This window comes from Akanthomyces muscarius, chromosome 6 (assembly GCF_028009165.1).
Source record: "Akanthomyces muscarius strain Ve6 chromosome 6, whole genome shotgun sequence".
Taxonomy (NCBI): Eukaryota; Fungi; Ascomycota; class Sordariomycetes; order Hypocreales; family Cordycipitaceae; genus Akanthomyces; species Akanthomyces muscarius.
The window spans coordinates 64501-78989 of record NC_079246.1 but is presented as its reverse complement, the minus strand read 5'-3'; the positions used below and the strand labels follow the sequence as shown (position 1 = coordinate 78989).

The 14489-nt window shown below is 52.6% G+C and overlaps 5 protein-coding genes across 5 annotated transcripts; 1 reads left to right on the top strand and 4 right to left on the bottom strand.

Moving 5' to 3' along the window:
• Positions 1-30: 30 nt before the first annotated feature.
• Positions 31-1416, bottom strand: LMH87_000018 (uncharacterized protein; the record flags this gene model as incomplete). The annotated part of the gene is made up of 1 exon (XM_056197859.1): positions 31-1416. The coding sequence occupies one exon, from the start codon at positions 1414-1416 to the stop codon at positions 31-33; it is 1386 nt and encodes a 461-aa protein (XP_056054863.1).
• Positions 1417-2263: 847 nt separating this feature from the next.
• Positions 2264-3013, top strand: LMH87_000017 (uncharacterized protein; the record flags this gene model as incomplete). The annotated part of the gene is made up of 1 exon (XM_056197858.1): positions 2264-3013. One exon carries the CDS (start codon positions 2264-2266, stop codon positions 3011-3013), a length of 750 nt encoding a protein of 249 aa, XP_056054862.1.
• Positions 3014-3085: 72 nt separating this feature from the next.
• On the bottom strand, positions 3086-4513 carry LMH87_000016 (uncharacterized protein; the record flags this gene model as incomplete). Its single annotated transcript, XM_056197852.1, has 5 exons — positions 3086-3089; positions 3157-3336; positions 3405-3573; positions 3628-4406; positions 4479-4513. The coding sequence occupies 5 exons, from the start codon at positions 4511-4513 to the stop codon at positions 3086-3088; spliced, it is 1167 nt and encodes a 388-aa protein (XP_056054861.1).
• Positions 4514-6192: 1679 nt separating this feature from the next.
• LMH87_000015 (uncharacterized protein) lies at positions 6193-8739 on the bottom strand (the record flags this gene model as incomplete). The annotated part of the gene is made up of 1 exon (XM_056197851.1): positions 6193-8739. One exon carries the CDS (start codon positions 8737-8739, stop codon positions 6193-6195), a length of 2547 nt encoding a protein of 848 aa, XP_056054860.1.
• A 4175-nt stretch (positions 8740-12914) lies between these two features.
• LMH87_000014 (uncharacterized protein) lies at positions 12915-14255 on the bottom strand (the record flags this gene model as incomplete). The annotated part of the gene is made up of 5 exons (XM_056197850.1): positions 12915-13073; positions 13132-13537; positions 13762-13916; positions 13969-14005; positions 14086-14255. 5 exons carry the CDS (start codon positions 14253-14255, stop codon positions 12915-12917), a joined length of 927 nt encoding a protein of 308 aa, XP_056054859.1.
• Between the last annotated feature and the right edge of the window lie 234 nt (positions 14256-14489).

Sequence of the window (14489 nt, the reverse complement as noted above, 5' to 3'; positions counted from 1 at the left end):
TAAAACTGTCCTCTCGCCCCAAACATAGGACTAGTCCATTGTCGCCCACCTAATAATCTCTTCCTCGACCGAATCCATTGCTCTCATGTTTTCGTTCTCTGCTTGAAGCTCCTTCACGCGTTTCGCATACTTAGAGTTTGACAAAATCTCATCCACCGCCTCTCGAATTTGGATTTGTGATGGTGTTCCTGTCCTCAAATTTATTCCCACACCAGCAAACTCTCCACGATTCGCAACCTCAGGCTTGTCCTCTGATCCACCCGCCAACACCATGGGCACGCCATTGACGATCCCATGAATGAATCCACCATAGCCCGCATTCAATACGAACACAGAAGCGCGAGGCAACATTATGTCATATGACAAGTAGTCCACGACGTGAGTATTCGACGGAATCACAGTTTCAACGGGCAAAGCCGCGCCCCTGCGTCCTAAGACAGCCACGACAAAAATATCATTCCTGTCTGCGAGCGCCTGCACCGCCGGGATAAGAAGCTGGTCGTAGCGCACCGCGACAGTACCCTGTGACACTACCACGACCCGTCTGGTACCCTCGATAACGGTGTTCCAGAACGGCGGCGGGACAAAACTCTGCTTCGGGGGCCGGGGTGGCAAAGCGCCGATAAAGCGCACCTTCGGATGGGTATCGGAGCGTTGATACTCCAGACTAGGAGGGCACATCTGCAGCGTCACGTCGGCCGTGGTGGTAATAACGTCAATTGGATGACAAGCCTCGACACTGTCCATGTATTTGGCGCCAAGCTCACTGAATGTTTTCTTTTGAAGAGCGGCAGCAGCTGCGAGCGGGCCGTTCAGCAAGTCGCGGTGCATTTTCCGGTACATTTCACGACTCTCTGGCATTCCATCCGGCACAAGGGCCAGGCCAAAGGGCGCCGTGTCGACGCTGCTGAGTGCGTAGCTACAGGCATTGATGTTGATAGCGCGAGGCCGCTCACTGTACCCTTTTGGAAGGGGCGCACCAAGAAACAGTGGATGATCGCCGAGGAAAAATGACTCTGTCAGGAGTAGAATCTTGTGAGACGGGTTCTCACGTTTCACAAGCTCGAGGGCTGCGTAGAGAACCGACATACGGCTAGCCGTGGGCTCAATAAAGAGTTTGGTCATGGCGGCGCCAACGCGATCCCCAAGGTCTGTTATGGTGGAGAGCTCGGCGGTGATCTTGTCGATGCCATCATAAGGCGGAACGGGTATATAGTGCGCACCCACAGCAGCTGTGCGTTCTTTGAAGTCCTCGCCGGCGAGGAGCGTCACATCATAGCCGCGGAGGACAAGCTCCTCCACGATACGCAGAACCGGAAAAGTATGCCCATCAGCAGGAGATGCAAGTGCAATAACCTTCAGGTTGGACTTGTCAACCGTACTGCCGACGTTGGAGTCGGTGCGTGAGGGAGCCATGATATAGGGAAGGCAAAGGGGGTAACAACATCTACTTGACGAAGCCAGGCAGCGCAGAGTCGGAAGGGTAGTCGAATCCGGGGCTCTGCAATTTATACAGTCCAACATTAACTGCAATAACCAGGCTCGCGAGCTTGTAGCAGTCCGGCCCTGCTCGCGTAGCATGTCAGACGTGTTCGGGTTGCGACGGAGCGGAGGATGTCCGGGACATGCTGAGGGGACCCTTCTTGTGCGGCCGGCAGTCAGCACCAGTACACTTCTACAGTTACACCAGCACGATCTGAATACTCCTTGCCAAAGTAATGTCACCATCGAGATCCCGCCACGGCTGTCTATGACTTGCCGCGTTGATCGGGAGATCGGAGCTGAAGCTGTCCGACGACCTCCGCTCAATTTGATGTGGCATGCCATGTAACGGACAATCATTACGCTAATTAGCCATGTTGTTGCGCTGTTTCTACTGATTTATCTCGCGAAAGCCGAATTCCCGCTGACTCATCCATCTCTCAATGTCGAGATCAATATCTTTACGAAGCACATGTGGTAAGACGAGAATGTCATTACCAAGATTTCGGCGGGTGTGTGCCACTAGCGTAGTAGCTGTGGGTTTTAGTGGCCGGTATCTCTGTATCTCTCCGCGTCGGTCTTCGGACATCTCTCTGGGGCCGGGCCGCCCGGGACGATCAAGTGGCGCTGCCGGTATTACACGCTGTCATGCAAGCGAGCATATCTCGGGGCTTGATAAAAAGGACGTAGTCCCTAACTGGACAGTATCGCACTTTGTGTTTTTGTATACTCAGACTGAAGTGCGGTTTTGCTATCCCTCATCCACCTCAACTTTCCCAAAATGGCTTCAGTGGAAAGAATTCGTCTGGCAGATGGCTTGGCTGTTTACGCCAACCCAGCTGCCAAACTTGAAGTCGAATTTATCCACAAAGAGATCTTCGTTGACAAGTGCTATGATGTCGCGTCCTTCCCTGAAGATGCCTTTATGGTCGACGCTGGCGGCAACATCGGCATGTTTACCCTATATATGAAAAAGAAATATCCGTCATCGTCCATTCTCGCTTTTGAGCCTGCCCCAGTCACTTTTTCTACTTTTCAGCGCAATATGGAGCTGCACAACATTTCGGGTGTGCAAGCTCACCAATGCGGCTTAGGCAAAGAGAATACAAGTCTGGCTTTGACATTTTTCCCTCAAATGCCTGGCAATTCCACACTGTACGCCCAAGACAAATCGAATCAGATGAAATCCATTGACAAAGACCACCCGATCGCCAAACTCATGGAAGAGACACAAAAGGTAGAAGTCGACGTGAAGCGTCTTTCCGATTTTCTTGACCAGGTTCCAAACCTAAGCCGCATTGACCTACTCAAGGTGGACGTGGAAGGTGCCGAATTGGATGTGTTGCAAGGCTTGGACGACAAACACTGGGATTTGATCAACAATATTGTAGTAGAGCTTTGCGACAGCAAAGGGGAGCTTGCTATGGCCGAGGCATTGTTGGATTCCAAGGGGTTTACGGTTACCACGGAGAGGCCTGACTGGGCACCTGAGGATCTGAAGATGTATATGTTGGTAGCAAAGAGAAAGTAAGAGACAGTGGGGTCTAGCTGATGAATCTTTTGCAATATACGTCTAATTGATCTCTATAGCTTATACAAGTAGTCATCTAAAAATTATACTCTGCTCTTGTATACGTTCGCTCGTGGCGACATTCCCACCACGGCTCGACTTACTCGGACTTTTGCACCCATTTGAGAGCGCCGGGCACGGACTCGTCAGCGGCGACGAATTTGCACTGAGTGAAATTTGACCACAACTGCCCGAGGAATGATCGATCGTCTCGGTGATACAGATCTCCCAAGACAGGCTTCAGCGCTTCGGTGGCCTCTTCAGCATAGTAAAAGGGAATACGGCTGCATAATCCTGGTAAGTACAAGTGCTCATGAATTTTTTGCCGCTACGTCTCAGTGCATTCACTTACGGAAACAAATGGTGAACCACGTGGTGTTCAATGATGCCGTGGAAAAAATGGCGCCCAATGAAGCCAAAGTCGCGATCGACTGTGGCCAGCGCACCCTTGACAAAAGTCCAATGCTTAGCCTCGAAGTGAGGAACATCTACATGGGTGTGATGCAGATAGGTAATAGCAACTGAAAATGTATGTTAGCTTCGAATTGGCAGCGTAGCTTGCGCTCGTAACCTACTCAGCCAGTGGTGAACCCAGACGTAAGGTTGCAGATACAAGAGCACTACTGTTTGTGTACCAACAACGCCGGACAGCTTGTACAGAGCCAAAAAGTTAAGAGCTAGTCCAAGATCTGACAGAGCAATGAAAGGGGCCTCGCTGCGACGAAAGACGGCGCTGGTAGGGTCAAAATGGCTGCGGCCCAAGAAGCTGGACGTTGGCTTCTGTTGGCTGTCGGTTCCAGCTGAGATGTTGAACAGCAGATAGAAAACCCATCCAAAAAGCTGATGGAAGATGAGCGCAATGGCTTGGAATACCGGCGTGTCTTCGAGGTATTCCATGTTAAAAAGACTGTCTCGCTGCTCATAGTCTTCGCGCGTTTTGGGGACAAAGGCCATGTCCTTCTCCATATGGCCCGTGAACTTGTGGTGGCGGTGATGAGAAAACTTCCACGAGTAGTATGGCACCATAAGACTAGAGTGCGTGAAAAAGCCAACCACGTCGTTCAAGAGAGGGTGCTTGGAGAATGCCCCATGGCCAGCCTCGTGGCCTAAAATCCAGAGTCCGGTGCAAACGAGGCCTTGAGCAAAGCCATAGAGGATCCAAGCGGTGGCTCTCAAAGTTGCATCTTCAAGGGAAGGAATGTAGCGAACGGCGGCCCAGCCAAGAGCACCAATCAGAACAACGTCACGGACCAGGTAGCTCAGAGATTTGAGTACAGTTGGTTCAAAGCAGTGCTTCGGAATGGCCTGGCGCAGGGTGTTGATATCAGGATACACCGGAGGGCTTGCAGATGAGCTGGATTGTCCCGGCACAGAAATGTTAGGCATGTGAAACTTTCACGTGTCATCGGAGAAGGGTTTTACTCACACCGAGGCGTCGGTCTTGGAAATTCTTTGTGCCATTTCTTCTGAGCTGTTATAGACCGAGGTCGGCTAGAAAGGGCAACGGAACTTCAACAAGGCGTACGAAGCCACAGCAAAGGACGGTGCTTGTGGTGGAGGTAATGTGTGAAAGAAAACTTAGGAATCGATTCTCTACATCTTTCTCATGTCCCCTTTTTCCCATTTTTCAAGCTAATTTAAGAACCATAAGTTTGCCTGGCGCTATGACTAGCTGGGACAAAGCCATTCTCCCTTGATAGCGGAGGAGAAAGATACCATCAGATGCAAGGAATATTAGTGGTCAAATAGGGGTCCAGATGGACTTAATTGGGTCGCGTCTCTTGGTCCGGCCAAGGAAAGCTCAATCTGTTACGAAGTCCCTGAAAATTTATGGGTTGTTGGGTGGATTGAGACCCTGTATGGAACCCGCTTGGTCGGCCTCTGTTGCTTGAACGTGGGACGCGCTATGCTGATTACAGCAGCACAAGACGCAGAATTCTCTGCGCACGTGCTGCAACACTCAACGAATGCAATCCGAGATTACCTGGCAATGGCTGATCCATAATTTTAGTAGTTCTTGCACACTGTTGACTGATGATAAGTAAATGCTTCCGCCACCTGAAGCTACTGGGCTTACCACTGACCTGGATGAATGAAATGGCTTTATTGTCTAGCCAGATTGGCCAGTTGCTGTGAGACTGTGAGCATGGGCTGTGATCGAGAGCCCTGCTTGCCCCGTGCTCCATACTCCGTAAAAGCCCAGCCAACATTTATGGCGATTGTTTACTTGCACTTCCTCAGGGTGCCGATGTTTCTGGCACAACTACCACCCGAATCTGAGCGTCTCGTTTTGCTTTTCTTTTTCGTGTCACCATACGGCAACAATCCTGGCCCCCAAACAGCGCTCCCGCATGCGCACTCTTGCAATTTGCGGCATGAGCCAAACTGCACGTGGTTGAGCAATTGGCAACAAGTCGGCCACACCAGCTCGCCATGGCGATTATTTCTCCGGCCCCGGAAATGTGCAACGAAAACTTGAGACCGAACTTGTAAGATCAAGGGCATACAATTAATGTGACCTACGAGCCATGCACGCCCGGGACGTCTCTGAGCAGTGCAGACCACGAGTCAGCATCCCGCCGACTCATGCGACTCGCCTGCACTGTCCTACTCGGCTAGCTACTCAAGCAACATCGGCGCTCGCCTTTTTCCGAGTTCTGCTATTGATACAACGAATGAACACGCCTCATCATAAAGTCTCGCGTCTCAGATGACCCCAAACTTGACACTAAGCGCCGAATAACTTTTGCCTGGTCCAGTGTGGATGGGCCTCGTAGTTTCTAGTAAAGGGCGCGGCAGTTATCCCCCGTGATTATCCAGCAACGCAGGGGTTTTTTGTCTTTCAAACGATGGCTAGGCACCATTCAATCACTCACTGGCATAGATAGGAAAATTATGGCCGACAGTGTTGGAATGCAAGGGCACCAATTCTGTATGTCATGATGAACGAAGTTTGGCATGCACAAGCAAAAAGTGAAACGATTGTGACGACGAAAAGGAGTGTACTCATCCATATATTGAAGAAGATGGCATGCTTGGTATCTATTGTACAGGCCGTCCTGCGGCGAAATATTAGGTGTCTACGGTACACCGCCGTGAGAGTTTAAAATAATTTTCCTTTTTTTAATTGGCCCGGGGTTTCAATCATTTTTCTTCTCTTCGCTTGGCGCGTATTTTCCATAACGCCACCTTTTTTGGTTTTCATCCAGCCACCAACGGCTGACAATAGCTGCTTCTTCCAGCCAGTCAGCAACTTCAGTGCCCAACTGCGATTCGGCACGGCTGCGAAGGGTATCAAAGGATAACGAGAAGATGCCGCTCGAATTGGAGCTGGCGTCCACAAAGTGCCAATCCTGGCCAGGGGTAATGGGAAAAGTCAATCTCCAGTTGGGGTTTCTGCCGTCTCGGGCTGCCAGTGTAGCTCCGCCGGGATTGGTGACACTAAACTGCCAATCGCCGTGGCCGTTCTGCCCAGCAGGGTGCAGAGGACGCAGGAGGGACTGACCCTCGTAGTTTTTGACCAGATCAGACGCGGCACGCTTGGATTCTGCCGACAACGAGTCGGATTCAATCAGGAGATCAAGGACCGTAGGTAGGATCTGCATGGTAGATACAACGTCGCCGATGGCCACGTTGGGTAGGCTGGGATGAGAAAGGACAATTGGGACATGGAAGCTGGCGGTCTCGTCGTTGTGGTAGGTCGCAACGCCGTCCTCGGCGACAGGCATGCCGTGGTCCCCAGAAAAGACGACTAGGGTTTCATTCGCAACTCCTTGCTCTTCCAAAATCCCGAGAAGCTTCGTAAGCCAGCGGTCGCTGTAGCCAACAGCGTTAATGTAGTTGGAGAGGTCGTCGAGGTCCTTGTTCTCGCTCATATGAACGTAGTGCTCTTCGGCGGGGATACCAAAAGCATGGTGTGTGGTGCTTGTCAAATGGGTCAAAAAGACTCTCTCGTTGTTCTCTTTAGCAACTTGGAAGGCATCCTTGATGTAGTCTTCGAGCGCTACCTCGGGTATGCTAAAATAGTTTACATCGCTCAATGTAGACTTGCCAAACCTGGCGGATTCGCTCTGAAGGTATTCTTTGGTGATGACGTTCTCGGATTGGTACCCCAGTATTGGGAAGAGAGCGCCCTGGTTGTCGAAGGAGTCTGTTGCGGCTTGAAAGTAGTATGATTTCCAGGGGAAGGGTCGAAATTCTTTACCGCCTCTGCTAGTCTCGGTCTGGTTGATCTTATTCAAAGCGTGCAGGACGTGGGTCAAGCAAGGCTGGTAGAAATGAGATTTGGCCTCAACGTTGAAATCGGCAGCAACGGGGCCTATGCCACACAAAGTGGCAATGACACTCTTGAGGGTGTAGGTACTGGTGGTAAAGGCATTGTTTGCGCTGATGCCGCCTCGACAAGTGCGGTTATGGTGGTCGAAGCCATCGTCATAATCGCAGGTGAGCGAGTTGGCCAAGGGGGTAAGCGTTGCGAGCCTTTCTCGGACTTCATTGGAGAGGGTTTTATTAGAGGCTGCGTCGGCAAGCTTTCTCCAAATTTTTCCGCCCTGCTTGACTGGAAAAACGTCCTTGCGAATGGATTCCATCTTGACGACAATGACGTGGCGGATATCGACATCGGCGAGCCTTCCGCGAAGATCGGGTATGAGTCCATCCTGCATGTTGAAAATCTTGAGGGGGTCGGCCTCAGCACTGTAATGGTCGGCACCGTCGTGATACCAGTCTTCGAAGCCCTTCAGCGGCTCTCCTTCGGGTAGCCAGAGGAGGGGGATGGGCGTCGAGAGTGCCGTCTTGTCGTGAAGAACATCTGTGATGCTATTGGGGCCGCTCTTATGGCTAGTGATGACTGCAGGACTCCCATCGCCGGATACATCGATAATCGGCTGTAGGGGTAGGGTCCAGGACATGAGGGTGTAGGCAGAATCGTGGGGACGCAGAATCGTGGTGATGATGGTGGCGAGAACAAGGGAACCACAGACGATGTAGCCGCCAATGGCCGACTTGGACGGGGCTGGCAGCTGAGTTTCGAAATGCAGTCCCTGCTCGGCTGCATCATCGTCTCTGTATCCGAGCAGACCCGGATCGTTCGAGGGGTTGAGTGTGTCGTCTTCGTATTTGGTGGGGGGCGCTTGGTTGAGACGTTCGTACTTGTTCATGCCTAAGCAGCGGCGGAAGGGCCAAAGCAAAACATCCGAGGTCATGTCGGCGATGACGATCCAAAACTGCTGGGTAGCGGCAGCGATGATCGTCATGGCCGCGGAAACAAAGGCGAGTGAGGCCAAGCCAGTAGGCAAGACAGCCCACCAGGCAGGATCGAGGACAATTCCGGCATTATTCCAGTCAGGCTCGGTGTATATCGTCATGTAGCAGGCCAGGGTGCCGCAGCTGAGAACCATGACGGTCACGGTAATGGCGGAGCCTAGAACAGAGAGGATAGGCATGCGACTCTCGAGCAGCATGCGAACGAAAAGAATGAAGGCGACATCTTGGAAGAAGAAGGAAGCGCCCCAGCGCATCAAATCTTCCGTGGACAGAGCCTGGCGATGAGCATATATGTGGAGAAGCTTTGCGCTGAGGACAGAGACGATAGCAAAGGGGAGCATGAGCTTGCGAGTAAAGATTTTGGAGGGCCGGGGGATAGACATGCGTCTAGGACGCAGCCTTGCGAGAGACTCAAAAACCATGGCGACGAGCCGGGAGAGGTTGGGGCGGATGGAGCGGGCCGTTTGCGCGCGCAGATGCTGTCGAGAGTCGTCGAGCGATAGCGATGGAGAGAATGTGAGGTTTTATTCGTCGCATGCGGGCGCCGAGAGCAGAAAGAGGTCGTAGTGGCGCGGGCAGCAAGATCAACGTTGCATAATCGAACCCATTGGTGAGAGGCAGTGCCACGGAGATGGAGGAGTAGATGAGGATGTTGAAGAGCAGTAAGAAGGGGCAGAAGAGCAAATACTTGAAACAGATAGCGGCGAAGCAGAGCAAAACGACAAGGCAAAGGCGGACAAGAAGACGATAAAGGATGGCAAGCAAAAGGGAGAGGGTGCGTGGAGCAATGAAATGTGAAGAGACAAATATAAGGAGAAATGTCGATTGCGGGAGGGAAAGTGGATGATGGCTAGGTCGGACTGGCTGGAGCCCTATGCTTAGAGTAGCGCCCGCAAAGCAGAAGTGACTTTGAGTAGAAAGGCAGCTACCAGTCAGTAGTCGACTAATTATAAGGGCACTAGCAGCTGTATTTAGGGCCTGTTTCTTCTTGGATTCAATAAAGAATTATGTTGACGGCCTTTGGTAAAAGCCACGTCGAGGGCCGCTCTCGTCTGTTAATATTAGGGGGCAGCGCCGCAGCCTGGAACCGCGCACGCGACACTGGCCTGGCTGTGCTATCCGATCTACAAGCGGAACCCCAACCCGTTTCTGTATGGAGATTTGCAGAGTCAGGTCAAATGCTTGGTTGGTGTCCAGTTTTAAAGTCTCGCTTGAAGCTGACAGTGCACCACTCGGGGCGTTATGAAGCCGTCAAGAAGGCTGCTCGCGACACTTCTTATACCACGAGCAGAGACGGGAGAACAGACAAAGTCCTTGGCAAAGAAACGAGGGTGTGAGGCAGCATCATTTCAATACAAAAGAATGGCCTAGTGAGCGAGCTGCGTGCACTCGCTCCACCATGATGATGATGAAGACGGGGGCAGTGTCTTGGTACCTCTCCCTTTCACTGGGCAAGAATAAGGTACATACCTAGGTTGGTGCAGAACAGCGCACAGCACCTGTCCGTAGGTGGGCAGGTAGTGAGTGTCCACTGGCAGCTGCTGCGCGCAGCGTTTCGTGAGTGGACGAGCACTGCATAGCCCCTTATCAGCGCGATTTAAACTTGGACAGGTCCAATCCACATTGTAGACACGGCCTTCACTCTTCCAGCAACCATTACTATATTTTTCAAGCTTCATAATCTCCAAGAACGACCGCAACATGGTCTTTGCAAGGTCGCGTGCCCTCTCGTGTTGCTCGCGTGCCCCTCCGCCATCCGAGCCCATCTAGCTCCATTATTATTGGCTCCACTAAAATAGAGGAGAAGGATATTTTCTATTTTCCTTCGGCATACTAGGTGTCCATACGAGACAGGATGCAGCCCAACAAGCACGAACTGCATTGGCCTGCGCCATCTCAACGAATGCTTTCCCCCGCGAAGCCTCCAAGGGCTCCTCATCGATTTCGCTGGCACTGTGACATACTGTCAACCCCTAGTGGTGTCCGTTTGAAGCGCGAGCGCGCGCACTCTGTCGCGGTGGGCTGGCGACAGTCCGAGCAAACATGACTTTGGTAAGATGTGATATATAGACAGTTCGGCTTTCTTTCGTCAATGCAATCTTCCTTTGGGGATGGTAGCACTGCTACATGCAGATTGACGACCAGGCCAAGGGTCTTTTGTGCTGGCGCCTCTGATCAAAGGGATGCAGCGGATGCACTGGCCCCATCACATCGGCTCACATTCCCTCCACCTGACGACGGGCTGTCAGGGCTCAATTGTCCTCTGAAGGGAGCCGTGGGAGCTACTAGTAATAATGAAGGGCTCCGACTCGCATCCTTGCGTCCTTCATTATTACAGTGCGAGTGCTTCACAGACATGACTGACTGCCAAAAGCTTCCAACAGAAGGACGAGGTATTACGCTGCCTGCCAAACACCAACTGCTAAATGTACCCCCAACTCCCAGCTGCGCCCCAGCCACGGCCAGCCTACCTTACCTACGGGTACACCTCGTAGATCATGTCAACTTCCTGTCCGTCTTCTGGCCAATTACTCGCCATGCTCGCCCCTATGACGCTCATGCGAAACACACCTCCACTCGCATTGTCATCGCCTTCGTCTCAACGACTGAAGATCGCTGCACCTCGGTCTGCTCACTCTGGTGCTGCTTACGCGTCGGCAAATAGTCTCCTTACCGGCAACAAATCCAGAGAGCCAGATATGCAACAAAAAAAAAATCAGAGACTCGGGTCGCCATTTGCGCAAATGCGCCCGGCTGGTTCGCGGAGTCTGGTACGGCTTGTTCATTCCTACCTGAGTTACCTAACAGGGCCAGGGCCAGCTTCTCCGTGGCCTTTTGTCATCTCCGCTATCCGAGTCACAAAAAAGCTTGTCGGCCAAAAGCCAGGGGCCAAAAGTGGCTCTGCCTTGCGCCAGGCCAGCCTTCGTTTGCTTCGCAACTTCGGCACAGCCTTGTCAGGCCGTGGCGCCGCTAGAGAATGGCCTGCTCGGGAGGCAAGCCGCTTTGGCTCGTGGCGCTCACAAGTACCCTTTGCCTCTACTGGTAGTTACCAGTAAAATCTCCGCCGACGTGCCTCGCACAGTCTGCCCATTTTGGCTTCTCACCTGGCTCAGGCGAATCACAGATTGGCAGGCACTAGAAGACCGCATTGTGCCAACATGGAATGCCTGTGTATCAGCTAAACCAGCTTGCGCCCTCTTCAACCTTCTGCCTTTTTGCTGCCTTTTTTCCTGCCTACGCGTAGCAGCCTCCCTGCCGAATTCCAGCAGCCGATTGGTGCTAACTGATCTGCAGCGCGCCTAACTAGATAGGACACATGGGAGCAAACAAGTTGCCCGCCATTGCAACAGCCCCTTGGCCCCACCCAAGAGGCTGCCGTGGCTGCCTGCACCAAAGAACGAGTCGCCAGGCAGATAAATAAACAGCTCTCTGTAGACTGCGCTCCTGGCAGTGAAACACAAAGAGACAACTTACCCTTCGCATATTCAGGAACAGCCGTCTCGGTCGCCGTTTCTCGAGCCGCGCCAAGGGAGGCTGAAGACCATCCCTGGCTGATCTGATGGGCAAGCTCGTGTTCTCGACCCGTGTCCGCAAATGACCTTTTTACCGCGTTTGGGCCTTGTCACCTTGTCAAGCCCCGGAGCCCTTTGTTTGTGCCCCGGTCCGCGCTCAGTTGCCAGTTTAAGCCAGGACAAGCTTTTCGCCCCGCCCTGTCTGACTGGCCACAGCTTCGGTGACAGACAGGCAAACAGGGTGGCAGGCGACGGGCAACACAGGACTGAGTTTCTCCTTTGCCCCACACATGCTGCGCAGCATTTCCACTCAACCACTGACTGCCCTGGCGTTCCGCATTGCTGTTGCAACGGCCTACGGAGTATCCGTACGATGGCCTGGATGGCCACGCAAGCTTACAGGACGGCGCTTGGTGTTGCGAAACTCGCTCTCTAAGATGTGGCCCCTACTACCCAGTAACAATAAAACCAAATGTCCCGCATAGTAATGTGGTGCTGCCGTCATGGCCGCTGCTAACACCGCTACCTAGACATCAACGTGTGGTGCTCTACACTAGACTCCTTCTGCGCCAGCATTCGTTGCCCGAAGTCTCGCAAGCACGCGCCAGTGCAACAGGATTAATTTGGCAGTGTAAAATCGTGAACTGTAGTCTCAAGAATGTAAACTCTGCTGCGTCAGGCAAAGACTGTGGTGTCTTTTTGACAGGATTACTTTTTCCTCCGCGAATGTGCAATCCATCGTGAATTACTGTCTCGCGTTTTTGTACCGAGCAACAGTTGGGAGATGTGCCTACCCTGCACCTGACGAACCCCGGCTACAAGCACCATCCTTCGATTACTTGATCGCGACTGCGCTGCTCTTTTCCCATACTGGAAGGGCTTGGATGTTTGACGACCTATTCTCACTCTTTAACAACGAACAGGTGTGGGCAGCAGCGCTCTAGCCGCCCAATCAAGCTAAGAAAGCGCAATCCGTCAAATCACGCGGTCGCAAAGACCAAAAGCGCCACTGTGAATCATTTATTCTACATGTGAAAATTAAGAGCATGTCACAAATCGACACATATGCCAACATAGCCAGTCAATTACTGTCCCTGCCAGTGTTCCCTGACCGCAATCCGGTGAACAGTAGGCTTCCCTAAAACTGGAAGCTCTTCGATCGATTTAGGAGGAGTAAAAGGAATTTCCTCAAGGCTGAGCTTCAGGCTACTGATGGACGAGATCGGGATGCGAGTTCCATCGGGCTATACATGTTCAATTAACGGCAAGGCTCGGATCAATGACGAGGATCATTCTACTAACCTTGGTAATTTCGATGCTGACGAGATGCGCGATGGAGGCAACAGTTCCATTGGAACCGGCAGTCCTGGCAAGAGTGTCCTGCACAAAGCTGTCAATCATGAAGCTGCCCTTCATGATACCCACGGGGGGCTGGGGCATGACGGTCACATCGCCGGCTTTGGTGCCATCGATGAATACCGCAACGGTGCTCGGCCGCTCGACATGGGTGCGGTCAATCTCAAAGCGCGCAAAGTACTGCGACGAGACGCGGGCGCGCTTCGAGGACCAACCCTGATTGCCGTACTTTTCGTTAATTAGAGCGGTCGCAGATTTCTGGAGATCTGCGCTGGACATATTCCAGTACTGCAGGCCTTCATACGAGTAGCGCATGCCGTTGATGTTGGCTACGGATCTCGTGGTGTGCATTCTGCTCCGGGTGCCAAAAAAAAAGGCTGCAGTGGGCTGTCAGGGGTAATCAGGGTGCCTTGGGCAGAGCCGAAGCGGGATTGGCCATAGTAGCTGTTGGTAAAGGTGGCCTACGCGGGTTTAATGTATTGCCAGTAGGTCCAGAGACGGTCGACGTTCGCGTGGTGAAGCAAGCTGCGCACAAAGCCAGAGAGGACACATCGACCCTGCGTTATTGGGACTCACAAGAGAGGGTCGAACCCGGAAAGATCAGGTTGCCAGAACTGCTGACCGCAGGAAGCATCGCCATGAATCCAGTTGCGGATCTGTTCCAGACCGACACCATTGTTGGCTGTCATGGCAAACTGGTTGAAGTCACGGGCATAGACAAACGCGGCGTACTACAACCGATCAATTAGCTCGCAATGTCTGATGAAAGTCTTGACTGCTCACCAGGTTGCCTTTCAAGTTGCGGTTGCGCAGGCTGAAACTGACGTACCAGCAGTCTGAAAATAGGAAAGTCTGCCATCCGAGTCCATGTTCTGCATAGCTCTGAGCGCCTGGACATACAGATCCCATTGGAGTCCAGCAGCGGCCTGCAGGTCGTTGACGTTAAGTCGCAGAGGGACTTCCCCCCCGGGGGCCACCGGCGCGCCGACAATGAGGTGATGGCCGGCCCGGATCCGGGACAGGGAGGCTAATACAGCCGTAACTGAGAGCAAAAGGCGATGGCCAAGCATTGTCGAATGGGCAAATTATAATAAGACGGGAGACATGGCCGATGAGCCAGCAGAGCGTCTGTCGTGACAGCGGAGGACCATGCTATTTATAATTACATCTCGACTTCCGATTACCCCCCTATGGTGCTTCCAATCGCTGCAAATCGGTAGCTGAGCCAGTCAAGCTGAGCGTGATCCCACCCCAGGACAGGCCCATCGCCGCTCGATGGGATGGCCCTACTGTACCAGCAAGAT